General features: G+C 51.2%; 1 protein-coding gene across 1 annotated transcript in view; it reads left to right on the top strand.

Moving 5' to 3' along the window:
- LOC135244701 (AT-rich interactive domain-containing protein 4B-like) overlaps positions 1–24,984 on the top strand; it is a 60,774-nt gene that overhangs the window by 31,973 nt on the left and 3,817 nt on the right. Inside the window, exons 7-22 of the mRNA XM_064317201.1 lie at positions 190–281; positions 4,231–4,372; positions 6,675–6,754; positions 8,010–8,086; positions 10,963–11,114; positions 12,683–12,755; positions 13,105–13,199; positions 13,361–13,458; positions 14,226–14,945; positions 18,969–19,148; positions 20,233–20,317; positions 20,662–20,860; positions 21,007–22,206; positions 22,846–22,956; positions 23,927–24,139; positions 24,430–24,576. Of these exons, the coding sequence (XP_064173271.1) occupies positions 190–281; positions 4,231–4,372; positions 6,675–6,754; positions 8,010–8,086; positions 10,963–11,114; positions 12,683–12,755; positions 13,105–13,199; positions 13,361–13,458; positions 14,226–14,945; positions 18,969–19,148; positions 20,233–20,317; positions 20,662–20,860; positions 21,007–22,206; positions 22,846–22,956; positions 23,927–24,139; positions 24,430–24,576 (3,664 nt within the window). The remainder of the gene's footprint in view (positions 1–189; positions 282–4,230; positions 4,373–6,674; positions 6,755–8,009; positions 8,087–10,962; positions 11,115–12,682; positions 12,756–13,104; positions 13,200–13,360; positions 13,459–14,225; positions 14,946–18,968; positions 19,149–20,232; positions 20,318–20,661; positions 20,861–21,006; positions 22,207–22,845; positions 22,957–23,926; positions 24,140–24,429; positions 24,577–24,984) is intronic.

Genomic DNA, 24,984 nt, shown 5'->3' with positions numbered 1-24,984 from the left:
GCCGGCTGATGACAGGCGGCCATGTTTACTTATTCAGGCCCAGTGCTCGTTACCGGCTGCTAAAAATGCTGCGCTGGAGTTTCCGCAACAGGAGTGCAGTTTGTAATGCGTGTGTGTGTGTGTGTGCGCGTGCACGCGTTTGTACGTATACGTTTGTGACTTGTGTGTGCGTGTGTGACTGTGTTTCAGACGCTAGACCAACTCCCCCTGACCAACCCTGAGCACTTTGGCACGCCAGTCATCGGCAAGAAGGGCAACCGCGGAAGACGGTCCAATCCAATGTGAGTATCAGCTGCTGGATCCCCGCCCCCCTCCCCTTCCCTCCCCTCCTCCCGGCCTCTCGCTCACTCGCTCACTCTCTCTCTCTCCCGCTCGCCCGCTCTCTCTCTCTCGCTCGCCCGCTCTCTCTCTCTCGCTCGCCACTGTCCGCTCCCCCGCCCCCCCCTTCAGTGGCAGACTCTGCACTGCCCAACACAGCCCCGTCTCGCATGGTTAAGGGCCAGACAACGTGGTGCTTGTGTCCGATGGAGCTTGTGGTGGTAAACCGCGAATACACAGCGTCATAGAGCTACGCATCCTGAACACAGGGCGTCATGAGCCCGGCAATCCCTGAAAGCGAGCGGCGTTCTGGGCCACGCCCGCTTTCGACGCATGGCGCGGAGATAGGAGCCAGCCGGGAGGACGGGCGGTGGGTGTGTAGGGCAAGCTGTCCCTCTCGGGAGCAAAACACAGGGTGAGCGCTGTCTGAGCACGCCTCCCCTCCTGGATACAGGCGCCTGCAGCCAAGCGGGACATCCTCTAACACAGCTGGCCCCGTCCCACTCCCGCCCCCTTCAGTGGCAGACTCTGATGCCAACACAGCCGTCTCCCTGGTTAGGCAGACAACGTGGTGCTTGGCCATGGAGCTGTGGTGGTAAACGCGATCACAGCGTCATAGAGCTACGCATCCTGAACACAGGGCGTCATAGAGCGGCACATCCTGAACACAGGGCGTCATAGAGCTGCACATCCTGAACACAGAGCGTCATAGAGCTACACGTCCTGAGCACTGAGCGTCATAGAGCTACACATCCTGAACACAGGGCGTCATAGAGCGGCACATCCTGAATACAGGGCGTCATAGAGCGGCATATCCTGAACACAGGGCGTCATAGAGCTACACGTCCTGAACACAGAGTGTCATAGAGCGGCACATCCTGTCAGCTTCTGAATTCTGTTTTGTAATGCTCCAGGGACACTGCGTTTCCTGCTCGGAGTAATTCAGCAACTGATTTGTCACCTTTAATTGGATTTCTTCCCCCGTCAGTCACTGTAGCTGTCTCTGGCTTTTACTGGGGGTGTAAAATGATGGCCCCACCCCATAAAGTAAGCATGTCTTTTCCCAAAAAAAACAGACCTGCTGGTTTTCCCCGTCTCTGGTCTCTCGAGCCTTACAGGATTAACTTTCCTGCGGCTCGGAAGAGGAACCCGAGAATTTTTTGGAACGATTATCTGTTTCGTATCAAAACAAGGTATTTAGAGGGATTTCGGGAGGCTTTGTATCCGAGCGTTACCGACCGCACAGACGTGTTAATATCCTCCAGATCTGCCGAATCCTTCTGAGCCGCCTCCTCTCGCGTCGCTCGACAGCTTCAGCATCATCAGCCCTCTCCTCGGGCCGGCGCGTTCGGAACAGCCGTCGCCAAGGCCGCAGCCTCGAAGGTTCTTCTCATATCTCCGTCCTCCGTCGCGTCTCTCAAACTTAAACCCGTCTGCAGCGGCCTCTGCTTCCAGCCTCCCAGCCCGACTTCGATTCCAAACACAGCTTTTATTTATCGACTGCGGGGCTGTTAAGAATTCGGTCGGCACGGCATGTGCACACAGGGGGTTTTTATAAGGTTGTAAAAGTAGTTTAAAGATTTCTGCCGCGGCGTTACGTGTTGTAAAAGCTAAATTTATTTGGAGACGGAACACCATTGGCCAGCGGGCTTGCAAAAGTTCACTGTGGGTCTATTTTTTTTTTTGGTTTGGTATTCGTTGTAGAATTTTTATTTGACGGACTCCCGGACACCTTCAGCAGATAAAAGTTCAGGCGGTAACGGACGGAGAGGGGAGCGGTTTGGTTTCGGGGGTGGCTGAGTTGCGGGGCTCGTTGCGCTGGGTAGAGCTTCGTGACGCGGTGTGGCGAAAATAAACCTCCATGGAGACTTCACCTTAGGCGTGTGCTGCCAGACTTTGAGTGACCTCCGACGCCGGCTGTGCCTGTCTGAAGTGAAAGCTCGCTCACTGATGAACTGCTCTGTGCTCTCAGGTGAGAGACAGAGTGAGAGAGAGAGAGAGAGATGGAGGGAGGGAGTGTAGGAGCTTGAGAGAGTGATTGAGGGATAGAGATAAGGCAACTGAGGGGATGGAGAGAGAGAGACTGAGGGGAGGCAGGCAGAGAGAAATGGTGGGAGGGAAGGAGGGAGAGAGGGGAGAGAGACTGAGGGAAAGGGAGAGAGAAATGGAGGGAGGGTGAGAAAGTGACTGAGAAAAGCAGGGAGAGAGAAAAGGACAGATTGAAGGAGAACGAGAGACAGAGATGGAGGGAGGGAGAGAACGACTGAGGCAAGGATGAAGAGATTGATTGAAAAAAGGAGAGAGAGGGTGAGAGAGGGAAAGCAAGTGGGAGAGACAAATTGAAGGAGGAAGGGGGAAGAGGTACCACACTCTGCCCAAAAGTGATGTTTTGCTTGTATATGCATTTGTTTTATCTCTGCTCCTCATTAATTCTGTGACGGAGGTTTTCTTAATTTATGAAATTCTGTCCTGGGGGGTGTGTGCAAGAGAGGAGCGATGGTTGCCTGGGGTTTGTTTTCCCTCCAGTAGGTGTTTGGTGTTGTTAATGCTTTAGCATCTTAAGTTCACGTGTCAGTTTAGCTTGGGTATATAATTATTGAATTTACTTTGCGCTGTTATTTTGCCTGTTATTGTTGTAGTTTGTCACCTATGCTGTGTGCTATGTGTGGTGTTGGACAGCTAATTCACCATTTAGTTCCGGGCCCTAGGAAACTTCAAATGGCTCAGCGCAAGTGGCTCAGAGATAGGAGACAGGGAACAGGAACTGGGGGGGGGGGGTAGCCTTTTGAGGTGTGTGTGTGTGTGTGTGTGTGCGTGCATGCATGTCTCCACATAATAGCTGACAAACATTCCTATAATAGCCAAAGCTGTACCTCCCAAAAAAAAAAAACCAGAAAATCCTTGATATTTAATGTCACCATAATGCTCACTAGGGGAGGGGGTTCATTTCCCTATACCCTTAAAGAGATGTGCTGTATTGTAGATTGAACTGAACCAACCTGCTGCAGTCTACTGACAGTTTTAAAATATCTATTTTTACTGAAATTCAGCACATAATTGCTCTTTCATAAAGTTGAACTGTAGGTCAGTGACTCCTTTTGTTTAAATTTCCCAGGGTTCTGCAGGGTATGTAAATGTACGCGAGCGCAGACCGACGCCCAATAACAGTGCTCCCTGCCAAGACAATGGCTGAGTTATGTTTGACATTTCCTACTGTAAAAACCTCCCCCACCCCCAGCAGTACTTCCCTCTCCGAAGGAATTAAAATCCACTGTATAAAATTGCACTGTATGGATGGCCCATAAAACCTGCGTTACTGATGTTATTAATTCCGGTGACACATGCAGTCTGTTATAATCCATAAATCCTTAATTATTCATGCAATCAAGGTCCCCCTCGCACACTGGAGAACGACCGATTTTCGCGTCGTTTTTACCATTTGCTTTTGTTGAATTTATGAGCCATATCTTGGTGTAATTGCGGACCATCTTCAAAGCAGCGGGGAACCGATAAAACAGGTTATTTCCAGATCCCGTGTTAAATCAAACGCGCTCGTCTTACTTCCTGTGATTTAATTTGCATGTCGTTTTTTTTTTTTTTTCCAATCCTGAGTCTCACTTGCTAGCGCTCTTGAACATGAGTGATGATAACTCTGGAGCAAGCACTTGATTGTTTTTCCCATTTCATAGCACACGCGCTATGCAAAGGCTTGTTACTCAACTGATTAGTTGTAGCTATGAAAACAAATCCATCTGAAAGAACTCTATATCCCACAATGCCCTAGTGCCTCTTGGTAAGTACTGATAAGAGATGATATGGAATGACTGTCTCACCCCCTCATGTCACTCCTTCGGCTTTGTGCTTACATTGAACACGTCCCTGAAAGCTCAACACTTCCTTTGGCCCCCGCAGCCAAGAAGAGGACTCGTCTTCGTCCTCCAGCGAGGAAGAGGAGGGTGACCAGCGGCCGAACGACGAGCTGCTGGGCAAGGTGGTGTGCGTGGACTGCGTCTCCAGCGGCGACAAGAAGACGAGCCCGTGGTACCCAGCAATGGTACGCCGTCCGCCGGGAGCAGGGGTGTTTTGGGCTCAGCTGATTCTCAGCTTCGTGTCCCGATCTTTATCGTCAGTGCCTCTAAAGGCAGACCACTGCAGTTTTTGGTGCCTGTTATAAATATTCCAGAAGTGGTCTGTACTGTAATATAGACTGCACTTAACCCTTTAAGATGTGAGGTCACAAATGTGCGATAAGAATGTTAACAAATGTAATGTATCAATCACCGCTGATGTAACAATCACTGCTGGTAACTGAAAGCAATGTAAAACAGTTCTGGAACACTGACTTAGAATTTTGAAGGAAAAAAAAAAAACCCTTCCAAAAAAGCCTCCTCTTCAAAGGGTTATAGAGGAGAAAACAGAACGTAGGAGTTTCAGGGAGTCAGAGGAGGTTCTGGGTGATGTACGATGACACAGATCGGTGTAGAAATCTTAGCGGTAGAATAAGTGGGTGAGTGTCAGCTGGTTGTGTAGGATTCGCTGCGGACTTGTTCGCGGGCACGATGTGAACCGGCGCTGTCTGCCTGCAGCGTCTCTGTACTTCACATTACATTGCATTACATTATGTAATCTTGATTTAGCAGACAGTCTTTATCAGAGCGACTAACGGATGCAAAAAAAAAAAAAACAAACCTGAATGCATCCACTTGAGTTGCATGAATCAGCGATGTTAACCAGACTGAAAATACTTCTATACTAGAGTCTATGCAACATCTTCATGGAACTATAGTATTTTTTTTATCATTCCAGTGCCTCTGAGATGTCTGTCCCTTTCTGGAAAGTGCTTTTGGTGTAGTATATAAAAGGCGCGGTGTAAATGAAGTTATTATCGGTTAAGTTTGGCACGCCGTGGTAGAGCCGCGTCATTTCTCTGGTCTGCCCGGCCGGTGCTGGAGCACTGAGACGATTTGTTACTCCTGGCGACGTAGCGGAAGGTTTGACAGGGTTGCTGTATCACTGTCCTGTTAATTACCCCCCCCCCCCCCCGCAGGCTGTGTGGTGCCGCCCCCCCCCCCGCTCTGCCCCCCGCCTCCCCCCCCAGGCTGAAAAATTAGCAGTTTAGCGGATAATTGGCCGCCGCATCACCTTTTAACTCAAATGGTGGAATTTAGGGGGGGGGGGTGGAATCTCCCATCCCCTCATTCCCATGGTAACGATGACATCAGCTGGAGAGTGGGACCACCATGCCCTGTAGCTTCAGGGAACCCCCCCCCCCCACACCCACAACACACACACACCACGCTCGCGCACACACACACACACACACCACGTACAGGCTTTGTCACTGAGTCAGTTAATCTTCTCTGCTAAGCACACGTGTGTGATGGCATCGGTTAGGGTGAGATTTTTTAAATGATGTTTGTTTATGTTTCCCTTTCACACGCGTGTTGGCCGCGAGCGCCGTTTGCTTCACACCGGACTCACGCATACACACAGACGGAAGCAACGTAGCGGGGAAAAACACGCTACTGACCAATCAGCAGTCAGCATGCGCTGCAGCCAAAATGAGCCAGGTGGCGCGATTCGTTCTCCCTGCCGTTCAAAATGACTTCAGTTTGAAGAGAGGAGGAACTTCTCAAATGCTTTCCCCCCGTTGCCTTCAGCCTTGAGCCTCGCAGCTTTCTTTAATCTGGTCTCCCCAGATCACGCAGCCGCGGGGAGTCCAGAACTCAATTAGGCTCGAATGAAAGCGTGTCGCTCGTTTTTGTCTTTTGTACTCGAGAGCCGGCTTGATCCAGAGCTGCAGTAGATTACATTCAGGCATTTAGCAAGCGCTCCCCCCTTCCAGGGTGAATTAGACAGACGATTTTTCCTTTTTTTTTCTTTTACTTTTTACTTTTTTTAAAAACATCTGACCCATTTATACAGCGAGATGTTTACTGAAGAAATCCAGGTTAAGGGTCCTGCTGAAGGGCATGGCAGCACAACCTGCTGCTGCACTTAAAAGCTCACTCCCACAGCCATTACAGCGAGCACACTGTTGCCAGAGTCTGCAGAAGATGACCTGAGTTTGCTGAGGTTCACCTGAGCAGCAGGTCAACCAGTGACTGTGTTTCTCTGGTGGTTTGGGCACCAGGTGCATTTTTCAGATGCTACGGGTTTGTGTCCACAGGCAAAGTCAGATCCCCATATTTTCTCCCATCTTTTTACGCCTTTTTTTTTTCCAGCCTGGATTTTGTTGTGTTTTTGGCCTGCCCTCTTTTTATATGACCCCGGCTGATTTTGTATTCACTCCATCTTTCTCTCTCTCTCTCTCCCCCTCTTTTTTCTCTTTCCTTTCTCAAACCCTCTCCCTGAAGGTTATTTCGCCGGACTGCAGGGACGAGTCTCAGATGAAGAAGGACAGCGTGCTCGTCCGCTCCTTCCAGGACGGGAAAATGTGAGTGTGGTCGAACCCGCCGGCCTTAAACGCGAACGGGAGAGCGTAACCCCCCCCCCCCCCCCCGGGGTCCAGGGGCCCCCTGCCTTAAACGCAAACGAGAGAGCGTAAATGCAGAAATCCCACAGAGCGCTCGCATTGCAACTCTTGAGAGACAGAGAGGCAGAGAGGCAAGGTGTTTGGAGAGGAAGGAAATGCACTAAAGTATCCCCAAATAAATATATATTCGCAAGTTGAAATGGTGAAGACATACGCTGCTGTGCAGGAGACACACAAGTGCAAAAAAAGGCGAGTGTACTAGTGTATATGAAACGCATTCCTGCAAATATGTACTTTGAATACGCGTATTAGAAATACTGCCCATCCTCGGAGATTGTCATACTCTATTGGATAGAAGTCTTGATTCGACTGTGGAACAGATCACTTGAAAAAAAAATGTGGGTGTCCTTCCCAGTCTCATTTGAAGTGAAGTATGGCGAGAGAAAAGCTGGCCTTTGATTGTTTTGTTCCCATTTTGTTGTGAAGGAGTCTCCGTTTGCAGGCGATTGCTTTGCAGCAGATGCTGCAGTTCTAATACAGACGGAGGATGTTTCCTTTCGGACTTGAGTCCTGTTTCCTTGAGATGTTTCCTGTGGCTGAGAGCCAGATGGCTTGTACTGCTCCCCCTAGTGGTGGAGAGGGTGCTCCGCAGAGAGAGAGTGAGTGAGAGAGGGAGAGAGAGAGAGGGAAATCTCAGATTGCTGTAACTGTAAGGTGAGACTAATTGGCTTAATAATTCATGTTAATTGGAGCCGTAATCCTCTGTGCTGCTGACAAAACTCCCCTAGCTCAGGAATTTAAGGTGGGGGGAGGGGCGGTAGTCTGGTGGAGGAAAGTATTCACCCCCCCCCCCCCACCTTTGTCACATTTGTCTCCACCTGTTGCTTCACCCCTCCCCCACCCTCGTCACCACCACTGTAATGAATTTTATCACTAATTTTATTGGATTATTTGTAATTATAATTACTTTCAGTTCACATGTTCGTTATGAGGCTTGACACCTTAGTGGTTTTGCTTTAAACGGGGAAACAGTCTGACTGGGTTTGGGGAGCCCACATAGAGGGAGCGAGGGAGGAATAGAGAGAGTGAGTGGGGGATAGAGAGAGTGAGTGGGGGATAGAGAGAGCGTGAGAACCCCTTTGCAGGGTGGGCGTGTGGCCCCTTGTTTAGCCGCTGGGCTCACTGTACGACTGACCGCACGCGCTCCGTGTTTCAGCTACACGGTGTTGCGGAAGGACATTCGGGAGATGGACGCTGACGTCGGCCTGAAACCAGACCCGGGGCTGAAACCAGGTAAGGGGGGAAGGGGGCTGGGAAATTCGGGGTGTCCGTTGGGGTGGGGGGGGTGTTTGGGCAGAAGGGTGAGATTTGTTGATTTTGTGCACTGTCATGGCTTCCATAGACTCATTTACTCTCAGCTCCTGTGTTTCATTCACACTCCTCTTAACTGCAGGAAGTTGGGGGAAAAAAAGCGGCTCGGGTGCTGCATCTGGTGCAAAGACGATCCGTTGCCACAGTAACACTCTTGGTCACGGCGCAGATTCCTAAAATGTGTCAAATTTGAATGTTGCGGCTTCAACAGTAGAATAATGAGCCGAGTGTCTAGAGAAGAATCTCTGGCGCTGCCACAGGTTGAGTTATTTCTCAGTGATGTGGATTGGCGGTCGATGCCCAACTAAGGCAGTTAACGGTCTGTGCGTGTTTGCGATCACTGATGTTTGTGGTCCAGGTGTCCTGCGGCAGATCTGTGGTTGAGCATATACAGCGCCACGGTCCACACCGGTGGCTACTTCCTGTTTCTGATGGGCACTTCCTGTCTTTTTGCTGGCCGGCTGTCCCAGAGGCAGAAAGTGGAGAGAGAGGTGCTCATTACTCTCCTCGGTTACGAGCGTACTTCCTGTTCTCAAGGAAAATTGCTGGAGTAACCTTGAGGACGGACAATTGGGGCAACGGCAGACGGACAGTTAGCGAGGCGGTTATTTATTTATTTTCATTAATTCTTCACCGAGCTCGTAATCGCGGCGGCCGCTTAATTTCAGCTCCGCTCAGACGGTCAAGGACGCGGACATGGTGAAAAATGTCCGCCTGGCTCCCGCTCGGTAATTACAGCTGAGAGCGCCTCTCGCTTTGCATTCCTCACTCATCCAGCCAAAGTTCTTCTGGCCGTCAAGGAAAATGTGAAACAATTGCAGCCCTGCTTAATACCAGGAATTTCAATATTTTTTTAAACCTGTCTTGAGATGTTTATTAGGCAGAAAATACGGTTGCGGATGAAACCGTGTGGATGAGTCAGTTTGCACCGGAAACTTCGCAAATGTTTTTTTTGGGGGCCAAACCCTGAAGGTGTGACGGGTCCCTATTTTATTCCTTAGTGTTATTATTTTTCTTCTGTTCACACAAAAAGCTTCACACATTGATTGATTGAGTGGTAGTCCAAATGGCAATTGAGCGATTTCGGCCTTGATTGGCCACTTGGGGGTCGCTACACCAAATTGTTAAATCCTAAATTTGACAGGCCGTAACTACTGAACCCTTTCACCTAGAATTCTTCCCCTGCTGCTTTTGCAGTTCGGGCCTAACTGCTCTGTTGGTTTTCAGAAAAGTTTGCGAGGTGGTACAGGCTCACTAGAAATGGTCAAGGAACAAATTTTACACTGATTGGACAAAAGGGGGCGCTATAGCGGTCAACTGAAATCTTCAAACTTATCTCCTGCCTTGTTGAATCTAAACATATGCCTCATGTGGGGTTCATTTCTATGCCATGCTGACTTGGACTTGATGTGCTTTGTGCTTGGACCCCGGAATCACCGCTTGCAGCTACGTTTATTTTCTAGTGTTTGTCAGCACAGCGGCTGTCCTTGTGTACTCAGGCACTACTTCTCTCCAGTGGTTGCGGCTTGTTTAACGGAATTGGTATTCAGCGTTTGACGGAGGCAGACCGGTTTCGACTGGAAATTCCAGCGGCGTTCCGCTGGAACGGAAGCTGTATTGTGAGAAATGGCTCGCACCAGAGAACTCCAGGAGAGGGGAAAAAAAAACAATGGATATGAATACCGCTCAAAAACATTTGTGTTTGCAGGGAGTAATATAATGAATAGTCTCGGTTCAGAACTTCCAGTAAAACGAATTTTATTGCGTACGCCCTTTCCTTTATATTTATTTTTAACTTCTCGGTCTGTGACCTTTATCATAATAATCAAGAACAAAGGTGATGCGAGTTCCGTTTCGAGGCCATATAGACGCGGCTAATTTTCTAATTAGCACCACCTTGCACGTTCAAAAAAAAAAAAAAAATTCTATGTGACTTTAGCAGTTGAAGTCAAGTAGTGTTGCATATTCCTGTTGGGGGATGGATCTTAGTTCACACCACAGGTGTGTAATTATATAAATGAGAATCTTATGAAAAGGAAGAAACCTGCAGGTGAAAAATGAGGAGCATGTGAGCTAGTTTGGAAAGCACGCCTGGATCGGTACCGCATTCACCGACAGGCAGGAGGGGCCACAACGTGGGGCCACAACTCTGATGTCATTCCACACCAAAGGCGCACATATATTCAGTTAAACACACTTTGTTTCCCCTACATTCTGTTCTGTCTCAATAAATAAAATTGTGTTGTTGTTTTTTTTGTTTTTTTTCAGTAAAGAAATGCATTTCATTTCTCGCAATCATTTCCCAAAAAAATATTGTTTTTCTTTATTTAAGTGCATGCCCCCCCCCCCCCCCCTCTGTTCAGCACTTATTGAAATTGTTTTGCTTAACGGCAGTTTTATGCATCGCAGCATAAGGTTCTGGGAGTGTTCCGCGTGTGGCCCGACGCTATAATTGGCAGCCTGTTGACTTTCCTGAGTCATCCCCCTCGCTCTGATTGGCAGAATGAGTCCAGCGACTCACTGCTTGCGTCAGTGCACGAATGGCCCTGTGAATCTGTCTGTACTCGCCTGCGCGGGGTCGACCGCCAGCTGTGGCTACGTCTGCGTTGCCATGTTAACACAGAGTGTGTGCGTGCGTGCGTGCATGCGTGTGTGTGTACGTGTGTGTGCGTGCGTTTGAGTGCGTGCATTTATGTGTGTGCATATATATTTATGTGCGTGCGTGCGTTATGTTTATGTTTATGAGTCTTCTGCTCTTGTGGTCCTTTCTGACCGAATGCCCTGCCCTCGCTCGGCAGCCATCGACAGCGCCCTGGACTTCCTGCGGAGAGGGGCGGTGCCCAGCGTCTGGAGAACAGAGCTGAAAGAGGACACCTCCAGCAGTGAGGAAGAGGATGATGGCGAGGAAGAGGAGCAGGAGGAGGATGCCAGCAGTGAAGAAGAGGAAGAGGTAACGAGAAGCAAGTGCTTCTGGGTAGCTGGGTTTAATTTAATCTGGGTGCTTTGCGTTCAATTGCGTGTATTAATGCATAATAATAAGTTATGATAAAAAGATTAGTAATGATAATTACAATCCTTGTAATAATGCTGAAATGATGTTGTAATAACAATAATAATAGTTGTTATAAACTATTTATAGCACTTTTCACGCACTGCACAGGAATACAAATGGAAGCAATAGAGTGAAGTTGAACGGTTTTAAACACAGGACTGAAAAGAGCCAGTGAAAAGAATACATTTTGATGACTGTGTTTGTGAAAAGTGATGTGAGGGGGTCAGCTTTGTGTCTGACGGGTGGGCGGACGGACTCAGGAGAGGGTACCTGAGGTGGCGCTCAAAGCTGTGGTCCGATTGGCTGCCGTATCCAGGCAACCTGCCGCTCACCTGCCTGCTCTCGGTGCAGCTTTTGAGTTGCCGTGTCAGGGCAGTCGGAAGTCCTATATCAGCACATTAATATCAGAAGTGCTCGAGTCACATTTGCTTTTGAGTAACGTATTTAATATTGGGGGGGGAGGGGGGGCGGCGGGCGGAGAGCCGGACTGTGATTTGTAGCGCTCCTGAGACAGCTGAATAATGAGGTGCCAAAATTCCTTCCGCCCCAAAATTAAATCACTTACTTTTCCCCCCCACCTATAATTTAGCCGCTGTTATTAAACCGTTCCCCTGTGACAGGGGGGCCAGACGCACGGCTGCGTGGCGCGCTGTCCCTTCCAGGACGACTCCGTCTCCTAAATAAAACGAGGAGGAAGTGTTTCACCGGCGGGACGTTTTCAGACATCTTAGCGGTAGCTTTAGCGGTTGCGCGGGCGTAGCATTTCCCATCTGGCTGTGGGCGAGAGGTACGTGAGATTTTTATTTGTTTTTTTGACGCGTGAGCGAGTTTCTCTTGGCAGCCCGGGTTTAACGCTCGCCAGATCTGACCGGATTAACGTGTAAAACGTGTCACCAGAGGGCTGATCCGGTAAAACAAATCCGCGCGGCGTAATATTTTCGTAGGTTATTTATGTTTTTGACACACACCATTGCGACCCTCCGGCCCTCCTCTTAGCACTCCTTCAGTTTTTTAAATTTTTTTTATTTTTTTTAATAGTGTGATGACAGTGCATTTTCCTCGTATCTGATTGGCTGACATTCGAGCCATCCGATTGGCTACTGGCTCTCGCGTAGTCCCGACTCATATTGACTCCCCAGTTTGTCATTGCAGCGCAGAATTGATTTCTCAGTCGACCTGACTGGTTAAATAAAACTGAAGTGGAAATAAATGTTAGAAGCCTGTGGCAGTATTGATAACACTCTTGTGGTTTGCTTGAGCGATGACTCGATATTTGTTGTGGTTGGAGGAGAAGCAGAGCTCCATGGCAGACACAGACAGACAGACAGACTGATACAGACAGACAGACACAGGCAGAGACAGACAGACTGATACAGACAGACAGACGGACAGACAGACAGACCGAGACGGGCAGACTGACTGACTGACTTTCCTGAACACACGTTCTCTTTGTATTTCCTGTCTAGGAGGAAGTGGAGCCTTTTCCAGAAGAGAGGGAGAACTTCCTGCAGCAGCTGTACAAGTTCATGGAGGACAGAGGTACAGGAAAAGTACCAGCCAGCTAGCCTAGCCTTTAGCATTAGGACTTGTGTAGTTTTCATGTACCTGCCATCTTGGGTCATTGTCTCCAGCACACATTATTTTATAAAGTCAGGAATATCACTAAAGACACAGATGAAGACAGAAAATCGGATTTTAGAGAGTCTGATTCAGAGAGTCTGCTTTTTATTTTAGTAGTTTTAGGGCGTACAGCACTAAAACTGCTAAGTCAGTTGGTAGCGTCACGGACCAGAGGAGTGCATCTGAAAATGGAGAATTTAACAAAAGTGGGACCATCTGTGGTTTTTGTGTTAACTCCTGTCTCTCCTCCCCCTTCCCCCTCCGTCAGGCACTCCCATTAACAAGAGGCCAGTGTTGGGCTACAGGAACCTCAACCTCTTTAAGCTGTACAGGCTGGTGAATAAGCTGGGAGGCTTCGATAATGTGAGTGACCCTGTGCCGGCACGTCCGCTGTGCTGTTGTTAAAAACAACATTAATAAATTAGCTTTTCGCTCACAGCAGGTTCTCCCTCTCCCTTACCCTTTCTCTCTCTCTGTCTCTCTCTCCCTCACTTCCTCTCTATCTCCCTCACTCCCTGTCTCAGATTGACAGCGGCTCTGTGTGGAAGCAGGTGTACCAGGACCTGGGGATCCCCGTGCTCAACTCAGCTGCTGGATACAACGTCAAGTGTGCCTACAGAAAGTACGTCTCTCTCTCTCTGGATCTGTATCTCTCTTCCTCTCTCTCTCTCTCTCTCTCACTCTGTTTCTCTCTCTCCCTCTCTTTAGCTCTGTTTCTTTCTCTCCCTTTTGCTTTCTCTGGGTTTCTCCTCTTTTCCTCTCTGTTGGGAGGGGCTGTCCCTCACAGGCTCCTCCCACAGGCTCCCCCACGCGCACACACACGCACACAAACACACACACACACACACACACACGCACACACAGAGTCACGTTCCGGTAGCCCGAGCTGACAGAACCCTGGCGCGTTCCCAAACGCTGTCCCCGTCTGGCACCGGCTCTCTCCTGGGACCCCCCTCCCCTCCCCCCCTCCGGATGAAGGGGGGGACCGACCTCCTCTCGTCACGGGGCAGGCTCGCGCCAGACCCCCTGAGTGACAGTTGGGGACCCCCCCCCCCCGGTGCCCGGGGGGACAGGGGGCCTGCCTGTGCTAATGAAAGCGGGCGCCGTGCTTCTCTCCCGCGCCGTGCCAAGCTCTAATGGAGGCTAAATTAGCCGTTAGCGACGGAGCGGCGCGCGGGGGCTTAAGCGTAATTAGCCAGCTGCCGCGGGCGTCTGGCTTGACCCTCTCCTCCCCCTCCCCAAAAATAGCACGATTCGATTCGGCGGGATCGTCCGCGGATCATGTGACTTAGCGGGTAGCGGGGCCTTTTTTTGGGGGGGGGGGGTTTTGTTTTGTTTTGGTTTTTTTTTTCCCCCTGCTAGCTGTGAAAACTCCGCTTTCCGTTGCAGATATCTCTACGGCTTCGAGGAGTACTGCACCTCGGCCGGGATACGCTTCCGGATGGACCTCCCTCACAAGCTGGCGGAGAAGCCGGGCCCCAGGCTGCAGAAGAAGGTGGAGACGGAGCCCGGGGCCCCTGGCCCTCGAACCCGAGTCCAGCAGAGCCCTCACACAGAGAGCAAAGCCCCGGACACTGAGCCCAGCGTCTGCAAGGCAAGCATCTCTCTCTCTCTCTATGTATCTTTCTATCGCTCTCTCTCTCTCCCTCTGTCGCTTTGTCTAGCCTTCTCTCTCCCTCACTCTCTCCCCCTCTCTCATCTGATTTTCTCTCTTATTCTTTCCCTCTTTCTTTTCTCACTTTGCGTTTTTTTTTCTCACTTTCACTTGCACATTCTCTCCCACTATTTCCTCCTTCCCTTTTTCACACCCTGGCTCTTTGCTCTTGACTGTACTGAGCAGTCGTTTTGTGGGAAACGGGATCTGCCGGAAACAGGAAGTGATATAATGAATCCTTTTCTCCTCCCGGCGCAGGAGGAGAGGGCCTGTGACCCCGGCGGCCCCGGAAACGCCGAACCCGAGGCCGCCGCGCCGAAGAGAGAGGACGCCGAAGACGAGGAAGAGGACGATTGCAAGCGGGAGGAGGAAGACGGGGGCGGGCCTCCGGGCCCCTGGCAGGACGACGTGAAGCCGGACGGTTTCGACGACCTCGAGGACAGGGAGAAATCGGGGTAGGTGGCGCTCTGCGGAGCCTCTCCCCCTCGCCGTGTAGGCCCCAGAGCCTGCAGGGGCCCCGCCAAAGCTCGAGTGCGTTCAACAAGGCGGACTTTAGGCTAACGTTAGCTCGTGGTTGAAAAACTGAATTTGAATTGTAGTCTGTGCAGAACGAACGTTAGCATTTGCTAACGCTGGTGGAGAATTTGAAAAGGTGGCGCCCAGCAAAGAAAATGGCTGGCTAAAGGGGAAGACCCAGAGAGAACAAGCAAGTCCACAGTTATTCGGCGGTTATGATTCATTATAATTAGTGAAATATTTTTTTCCCGAACATTAAAAATATAAAACTAAACATGCAGCCCATGGTAAAAATGACTCCAGTTGCTGCGTCTGGCTCAACAAAATCTGCAGTATCTACGAAAAGAACGGACAGAATCTGAAATTGTTCAGCTGTAACGCCGGTTCCCTGCGAACGGTGTCTCCTTGTTGAACGCACACCCGTCGTCGTGGTGACCGGGGAGGAGGAGCTGGTGGTCGCCGGTCCGCGCGGACAGAGCTGACCCGAGGAACGCGCTTTTCATCCGCATGACCGAGAGCGTTGGCGGCGGCTTGCCTGGGCTTGCCGTGCCGGAGAATGCATGAGCCGCCGTCCTTACCGCACGCGCTTGGCGGTCCGCCGCGTCTCCGAGTTAGCAGGGTGACGCTCTCAGTTAGCGGACTTCGGTTCTGTTCTGCACCCCCCCCCCCCCCTCTCTCCGCTGGCTTTTTATCCCTGTCCCCCCCCCCCCTTCTGTACTTGAGCGTTTTTGGCGGTGGAGCTTTTAGCGAACGGCCGGGCTCTGACCCCGCTTTTCCGCTCGCTAAAATCAGTTTGGCTCTCTCGCCCTCCTGCGCTGGTGGTTTCGGGGGTCTGTTTTTAATGGGGCGCCCTTTTGAGGCCCTCAGCTGCGCCCCCAACTACCCCCCGCCCCCACCCCCCCCGCACAGAAGCGATTTTCGGCTGCTAACGTCAAGCGGGGCCGGAGAGAACCGCGACCCCAGCCGCGAACTTTCATTTCGGGAGACGGTGTGACAAGTGAAACCGACAGATCGCTTCGGAACATCGCCCGTCTCTCCCCCCCCCCGACCCCCCCCTTGTCTCTCGCTCGGCTGAGTAACCGTTCAGCTCCCCCCCCCCGGCCTTTTATGTTCTGTTAAATCTGCGCCGGACGTGTTTCCATTAGAAGCGACGCGCGGCAGTAAATCTGATGAATGGCTGTTCGCCGTACGCGTGTCACACTGGCTTTGAATGCTCTCCAGCGGTTAGCGCCATGCTAGCTTTGCGCTTGTTTCTGTGTGTCTGACGGTGGACTCGGTGTGTTAGGGTGGAGAGCGGTGTGTGATGTCAGATGAGTGTGAATAATGTGTATGAGGGGCAGGGGGTCACAGTCTGGATCCCATCGTGGAGCTGCTCATTAAGACTGGAGTTCTTACCTGTCCTCCTCCCAACTGATGATAAGCACAAACCCAGACTTACAGCAGTTTTTTTTTTGCATCAGGGTGTTTGGGAGAATCACATCCTTTAACTCTTTTAACACCAGTAATATTCCTGCAGTTTTTGGCCTGAAACAATGATAATTTTTTTTTAAACCAGCGTTCAAGATGAAATTGTTCTTTTGTGCGGTTGTGCGTTTTCTTTGGCGAAGTTCGGGGTAAATTGCGGGGGAGTTTTTGAGGGGGTGCTTTCACAGTTGGTGAGAAGCGTTTGAAATGCAGGAGGTAGCGGGAGGGGGGGCGAGGTTAAGCAGCGTGGCGAGCGAGCGCCCCCTGCTGGGCGTTTCCCGTTTTAAAGTCCTGAGAGGGGCGCCCCAGGTGCGCGGCGGCGGTGAGACGAGGCCTTGGCTCCCGCGCAGCCGTCTGCGCATGATGCGCAGTTGCGCTTCTTAACTGTAACCGCACGCTTCTGTGCTCCGCCTCCTGCGCAGACCCGAAAATCCACAGCTGGGCTGTGCTTCAGCATCATAACCCCCCACCTCGCAGCCCCCCAACCCCCACCCCCTGACAGAGAGGAGAGCAGCTACTGCTTTCGCTTACTGTCACGCTTCAGAGAACCCCCCTCAGTCAGCCCGTGGCTTGTTTAGAGTTGCGCTTCCTCTGTACCTCGGTGCCCCAAAATCCAGTGTAGCTGAGTCGGGTCAGGTAGATTAGTTTATGTGTGTGTGTCTCTGATTGGTATCGCACAGCTCTGGCGTGAAGTTTGCTGGCACTGCGCCTACACTCAGATGTTCTTGAGAGCTTTCGTTTATCGATTGACCCGGGACAGTCAGGGCTTGTGCTTGGCGGGGGGCCGTCCTCGCTTCTCTAGGGCCACTGTGTGGAGTCAGGGTCAGCCATGTTAGGTTTGTGTTTGGTTCAGGGTGGCTAGCGTATTCCATGTTAGGTTTGTGTTTGGTTCAGGGTGGCTAATGTCGGCCATGTTAGATTTGTGTTTGGTTCACAGTGGATACCGTATTCCATGTTAGGTTTTGTTTGGTTTAGAGTGGTTAGCGTCGGCCATGTTAGGTTTCGTTTGGTTTAGAGTGGTTAGTTTCGGCCATGTTAGGTTTTGGTTGGTTTAGAGTGGTTAGGGTCGGCCATGTTAGGTTTTGTTTGGTTTAGAGTGGTTACCGTCGGCCATGTTAGGTTTTGGTTGGTTTAGAGTGGTTAGCGTCGGCCATGTTAGGTTTTGTTGGGTTTAGAGTGGTTAGCGTATTCCATGTTAGGTTTGTGTTTGGTTCAGAGTGGCTAATGTCGGCCATGCTAGATTTGTGTTTGGTTCACAGTGGATAGCGTCGGCCATGCTAGATTTGTGTTTGGTTCACAGTGAATAGCGTCGGCCATGTTAGGTTTTGGTTGGTTTAGAGTGGTTAGCGTCGGCCATGTTAGGTTTTGGTTGGTTTAGAGGGGTTAGCGTCGGCCATGTTAGGTTTTGTTTGGTTTAGAGTGGTTAGCGTCGGCCATGTTAGGTTTTGGTTGGTTTAGAGTGGTTAGCGTCGGCCATGTTAGGTTTTGTTTGGTTTAGAGTGGTTAGCGTCGGCCATGTTAGGTTTTGGTTGGTTTAGAGTGGTTAGCGTCGGCCATGTTAGGTTTTGGTTGGTTTAGAGTGGTGGTCGCAGTTGCGAGGGTTCGGCCATGTTGTTAGGTGTCTTTGGTTGTGTTTAGAGTGGTTAGCGTCGGCCAGTTAGGGTGGTTGGTTTAGAGTGGTTAGCGTGGCCATGTTAGGTTTGTTTGGTTTAAGTGGTTAGCGTCGGCCATGTTAGGTTTCGGTTGGTTTAGAGTGGTTAGCGTCGGCCATGTTAGGTTTTGTTTGGTTTAGAGTGGTTAGTGTCGGCCATGTTAGGTTTCAGTTGGTTTAGAGTGGTTAGTGTCGGCCATGTTAGGTTTTGGTTGGTTTAGAGTTGTTAGCGTCGGCCATGTTAGGTTTTGTTGGGTTTAGAGTGGTTAGCGTCGGCCATGTTAGGTTTTGTTTGGTTTAGAGTGGTTAGCGTCGGCCATGTTAGGTTTTGTTTGGTTTAGAGTGGTTAGCGTCGGCCATGTTAGGTTTTGTTTGGTTTAGAGTGGTTAGCGTCGGCCATGTTAGGTTTTGTTTGGTTTAGAGTGGTTAGCGTCGGCCATGTTAGGTTTTGGTTGGTTTAGAGTGGTTAGCGTCGGCCAGGGGCTTCAGAAAGACCTCTGCTGTGTACCCGCTTACAGATCTTTGCTTCAGTGTTTGAATGAGGATGAGGAGGGTGAAGGGGAGGGAAGGGGAGGGGAGGGGGGGCTGGCTGATGACCCCATGTGGCCTCACCACCAGGACCATACCAGGGCCAGACCAGGACCAGACTAGGGCTATACCAGGGCAATATCAGGGCCAGATCAGCACTATACCAGGGCCAGATTAGGGCCATACCAGGGTTAAACCAGGACCAGACCAGGGCTAAACCAGGACCAGACCAGGGCTAAACCAGGACCAGGCTAGCTGGGTTTTTATTTCTTGCTGGGAGCCCCAGAGTGAGGGAAGCGCTGACCTGTCTTTCTTGCAGGGATGCCAGCAGTGAGGAGGGGGAAGGGGAGGAGTTTGAGTGTTACCCCCCTGGCATGAAGGTGCAGGTGAGGTACGGGCGAGGCCGCAATCAGAAGACGTACGAGGCCACTGTGAAAGAGTCAGACCTGGAGGGGGGAGAAGTGCTGTACCTGGTGCATTACTGTGGCTGGAACATCAGGTAAGCCCAGGGTTCGGGCTCTGTCCCACACTTCTCATTTCTCAGAGGTGCGGGGTTACCTTTAGATGGGTGCCCCCTGTGCCACCCCAAAACTTTACATGCACCCCTCTTAGGCAAACAAAGATTTTTTTAAAAATTATACATAGATTTAAAAAAAAAAAAAAAATTTTTATGAATGACGTAGCTATCGCCACCTAGTGGTAAGAAAATGAAATTGGCTTCGTACAAAAAACGTGATCGTCTTAGATGGGGATTTTTTTTTGCCCTGAAAAAGGTTTTCCAGCTGTTCTGGAAGCCCCCCGCCCATTGTGTCAGCCCCAGTTTGTCCAACCAGCAAGGCCGCCTCCCCGTACTCTCCCCCTGCAGGTCTCTGTTGACATATGGGCTTGGTTTTTTCACTCTGTCTTGGGAAGAGGACACATCCTCAGTGCTTCAGTAGGTCTGACAGACCTTGCATCTCAAGTTTCGGAACAAAACCTGTATTGATTATGGAAAAATATGAGGCTGAGAAAAGCACAACTGTGCCCTCCGACTTGCATTTACTTGTGACAAACTCAGGGAAGAGCTAGTTTGGCTGGTAGGGAATTTAGTGTATTTATGTGTAATCTCACTCTGATTTAAAGAGCCTTGGGAAATTATCAGATTGTATTCCATGCTTTGTGGCTTTCACTGGTTATTAGAATGACCTGTTCCTCTCTGTTGTGATGTTGATTGTGATTATTTTTAAAATAAATTATGATTATTATTATTATTTTAAGTAATTTAGGTTTGGATATCTGTTCAGTCATTTATTTATTTGGTCATTTATTTTTCCCGCTGACAATTCCCCATTACATGCTCCAGTGGTTCCTGCTATGAAATATTAACAGCGCTTCTCATCTGTATGTGCCTGCTGTGAATGCGTTTTACGTTTACCCATCATGCTTTTCACTCCTGCCGGATTGCGTGTTAAAAAGGGAGTGTGTTCGCATCTTCGCGCCCGTGTCCGTGTGTCTGTCTGTCTGCATGCGTGCTCGCGTCTCCTACTGCTTCTTCCCCCACGCGTTCTGCGACTTACCCATGATCCTCCTTTCCGACGCCGCAGGTACGACGAGTGGATCAAAGCGGACAAGATCATTCGGCCGGCCAATAAGAACGCTCAGAAAGTCAAACACCGCAAGAAAATAAAGGTGCGTGTGACTGCTCGCTTCTCCAGGGTTCTGTCATAGCTCTGTGGTTCGTTTCAGTGACAGCCCTGCTAGGCTATCGTTTAGCATTTTTACGAACTTTTCAGCATTTTAAAATCTTTGCAATTAGTGAGCCAACTGTAAATTTTGTACAAGATACCAGTTTTTGTCTAGGTGTACTTAGTTACTGCAACAGTCAAAATAGTTTTTCTTGTGGGAAAAAAACATTATGAAGCCAGGCTATGAAATATGTTTTTTGAAGCTTTGGTGAGGAAAGGGGTTTTGAGAGCTCTGTCTGAGATGTTTTTTGGAGGATGGTGTAATTTTGTTGATGGGTCTCCATGCAGAACAAAGCGGAACGAGAGAAAGAACTGCTGGAGAGGTTGGGGGAGAGCGGGGACCTCTCCCCCGGTAGGAACCACCGCCTGCACCGACCCCCCCGGTCCGGGGGCCCCCACGACCCCTTCTCCCGGCTGGACGGCAAAGGGCCCGAGTCTTCGCCCGTCAAGGCCCTGGAGGCGGCGTCGGCGCTCAACGGCCTTCGAGGTGAGCCGCGTTGTGTCTCCACGGTAACGGAGCGCCCGAGGGATCCCGCTTTCCGGTTTTGTGGCATTCACTCTTGTCCTGATGTGATGTGGCCACTAGATGGCTGGTTCTGTTTTCAATGTTTTTATGTTTTTTTTTTTTTTCAGGTTCTGAGAGCTCATCGGATGAGGACACCGACAGAGAGGAGGAGGATGAGGATGGTGACAATGAGGAAGACGAGCGAGTGCCGGGTGGGCTGGGCAGCCCTGCTGAGGACTCTCGTGCCACAGAGCGCAGGGAGGGTGGCCCGCCACCAGAGGGCGGCAGAGCGGCTGCGGCAGCAGGGGAGGGAGCCCGTAACGCGGACGTCCAGGACTGCAGCAAGCGCAGGCCCGAGCCCGAGGGCGAGAGGGGCGCCAGGAGGAGGAGAGCGGAGGGCACGTCCAAAACCAGAGCCAGAAGAGGAGACTGGCTGCCGAGCGGCTCCCCCAAGAGGCCGGAGGACCGAGGCGCGGGCTCCAGGGAAGAGGCCAGGCTGATGTCCAGCAGCAGCAGCTCGGACGACGAGGAGGAAGGGGGAGGCGCCTGTCGGGAGCCACGCCCAGAGGAGGGGCCACGGCAGCGCGGCAGGTCCAAAGCCACGCCCTCCAGGAAGTACAACGGGCTGAAGGATAAGACAAAAGGCGGGCGGCCCTCGACATTCTGGGAGGTTCCGGAAAAGAGGCCCAAGCTGGCCCTGGGGTGTGAGGAGAGGCTGCCGGGGAGAACCAAGGGGCAGAAGGACATGTGGTGCAGCATCCAGCCCCAGTGGCCCAAGAAGACCCTGAAGGAGCTGTTCTCCGACTCGGACACGGAGGCCGCGAACTCGCCCCCGCCCCCTCCCGTCCCGCCCTCCGAGGACCCCCGGGAGGACCCCGGCGCCGCGGCGACGGCGGACGAGGACAGAGAGGCGTCCGAGGGGAAGGCGGAGCCGGAGAAGACTCGGGAGTTCCTGAGCAGCGGCAGCAACTCTGTGCTGAACACCCCGCCCACCACGCCCGATTCGCCCTCGCAGGCCCCGCCCACCGCGGTGGAGGCGGAGTCTGCCCCGCCCCCGCCGCCGCCCGACCCGGCCCCGCCCGCCTCCCCGCCGCCCTCGGGCCCCCCCCCCGGGCGGGCGGAGAGCGTGGGCGGGCGCAGCGAGACGGACAGCAGCACGGTGGAGGTGGAGAGTTTGGGCGGGGAGCTGCAGGAGCTCCACCCCCCCGAGGACAGGCCCGGCTCGCCCCCGCTGGCCTTCGACGGCGGCTTCTCCTCCAATAGCAACAGCAACTGCAGCCTGGCGCTCAGCGGCAGCAGCCAACCGGACAGCGAGCAGAGGGACAAAGGTGAGGCGCGGGGGGCGGGGCCTGTTGCTATGAGACTGGAATCTTCCCTTTTTTTCTTCCTTGTCTGGAACAGTGGAACGTGGGATAAAAACATAAACAAACAGATCAGGGAGTACAGTAGTATCGGGGGGATGGTAGGGGTGCAATTGAGAACTTTTTTAGCAACCTGCACACTGCTGGTGACCTCCGACCTCTAAACTGAACTCAAGTTGTACGTCAACTCAACTTGTTGTACGTCGCTCTGGATAAGAGCGTCTGCCAAATGCCTGTAATGTAAAAAGTCAAGCACTTGATGTTAGAGGACGGGCAAGGTCAAAGTTCATAGGTCATGAGTCATGAAGGTGAGCCTTGGGTGAGTTGAGTCTTCTGCAGCAGATGGGGAGGAATCAAATTACTCTGAGTCTTAATAACACAACTGCTACAGCAGAAGTAAATCAGCAAAGCAAATGAGACGGCTTTTACACAATTACGCGAATCACTGATGTTGAAAAACAGAGCCGTTTCTCAGCGCTCCTTGAAGCATCTCAGTCTAAAAGTGAAAGTTTGCTCTCATGAGTTTTTTTTTTGAGGTTTGGCAGCTGGTCCGCTCTCGTGTGGTTTTCTAAACGCCCCCCCCTCCCCCCCGTTTCTGTCCCACAGCGGTGGCGAGCCAGAAGAGGCAGCGGGATCCGCCACAGGTCGCCAGCGCCCCCAAGAAACAAAAGCGAAGCCACAAGAACGGCGGAACCCATCCGAAAAAGAGGAAAACAGGTAACCCAACAGAGACACAAACGTCCCATGGCCCTCGCAAAATAGTCATAAAATGGGTCATCCAGCACAGACACGAACGCCAAAAGAACCTGGAAACAGCCAAGCACACAGAGGCTGTGTCAGGGATTTTTGGCCCTACATAAAGATCTCACATTGGGCCCCACCACCCCATGTCACCCTATCCCTGCGCAATTACAGCACAATTGAGAGCCCTTATCAGTCAGGGCCCTTGGAATAGTCCTAACCCCCCCCCTCAAAAAGAGGCAGAATTTTGGCGTCGCATGCAGCCATACTCCGCGTCGGAGAGCAGGCCTGCTGGCGCTCCAGACGCTGCTCTGTCTCCGAGCGTTTCTGCTGACGCGGTGTGATTAAGCAGAGTCGTGTTTCAGATCTTTGTTCTGCTGCTCGACCGCCCCGCGGGCTTGTCGGGAGAGAGAGAGCAGCGCGTGCAGCGGACGGCGCGTCGAATGGATTTCCTGCTCTCGTTAATTTTCTCTTCTGTTTCGGCTGTGTGTGCCTGACGTGAAGTCATGTCTGAAGACAAGTTTAATGGCAGGCAGCAAAGCCTTTCTGTGTATCTGGGGGAGATCAGCACGCGTTGCTGTCTCTTTCCCTCTCTCGCTCTCTTCTCTCTTTTCTTTTTTACCCTTCTCTCCTTCTTTTTCTCTTCCTCTCCCCTTCTTCTCTCTCACCCTCTCTCTCTATCCTCTCAACTTTTTTTCAGTTTAATTCAACTGCTTTATTGCCCTGACATATTTCAAAATGCAAATTACCAAAGTGTGATAACAAAAATCAGTCATAGTTACAATACGAAATAACAGAAAGAGCAGGATGAATCATGAATGATATAACATCTATTAACTATTAAACATTATTGTCATTCTTATGATTCAATTTGTTATTAAATTGAACAGTTTATGATTAAATGTATTATTAAATCTGTCTCTCCCCCCCCCCCACCCCCATGCAGCACACAGCAGTGACAGCGAGGACCAGGCCATCAGCGAGAGCGCCGGCAAGTCTCCCTCCTCCAAGACCAGCATGGCCGCCCTCAAGCCCGCGGGGAGGTCGCCCCCTTCTGGCCACCACAAGTACCACAAGTCCGGAGACTCCGAGCACCACGCCCACCACAGGGAGAGCCACGCCCGCTCGCCCCGGGTCTACAAGTGGAGCTTCCAGATGTGTGAGTATGAGACTCAGAGCCAAGTGTGTTACAGCCAGCTGAACCCCCGCCACACCCCAGCCGGGACCCCAAAACACGATGCCCTGCGCAGAACACACTCGTCCGTAGCTCATAAGGGAAGATTAATATTTCACTAATTGTGACCATGTTGGCTTTTGAGCGGCTTGTCCGTCACGTTATGTCAGTGCATAGCCAGTGACTGTAAAAAAAAATTTTTAAATGCGAGTGAGCCCTTCAGCTTGTTCAACGCGGCTGAATTATTATTTTCTCTTCTGTTTTCCTGTCCTTAGCGGACCTGGAGAAGATGAGCAGCCTGGAGAGGATCTCCTTCCTCCAGGAGAAGCTGCAGGACATTCGCAATCACTACCTCTCCCTGAAGTCCGAGGTGGCCTCCATCGACCGCAGGAGAAAACGCATGAAGAAGAAGGAGCGAGAAAGTAAGTCTCGTTTACGAAAAGAGAACTCAAAAAAAAAAAAGCATTTTGGCGGGCTTTACCATGGGAACTGTTTTTGCGTTCCTGCGCTCAGCCTCTCAGCGAATAAAAGTATCATTTTATGAGTGGCTGAACAGGACCCCTGTGGAGCCCTGCTTAATAATAAGGCTGTTTTATGGGGGAAGATTTTATTTTTTTAAATCTTATTTTCATAAATGAGTGTTTTGTCAGCCCACACACGCGCCCCCCCCCTGATTTCCAGACCCTCAGTATTTCCTCGGGGGGGGGGGGGCACAGCCACAGACCGTTTTCAAACGAGGGGGTGTCTGTAAGTTATTTTCGGACGTGTAGCGAGAACGCTGGCTAACCCAGCCGATTCGAAAACCAGGCTGATGTACACGTGCGAAAAAT

This window comes from Anguilla rostrata, chromosome 2 (genome assembly GCF_018555375.3).
Source record: "Anguilla rostrata isolate EN2019 chromosome 2, ASM1855537v3, whole genome shotgun sequence".
NCBI lineage: Eukaryota > Metazoa > Chordata > Actinopteri > Anguilliformes > Anguillidae > Anguilla > Anguilla rostrata.
This window is presented reverse-complemented; position numbering and strand designations above follow the sequence as displayed.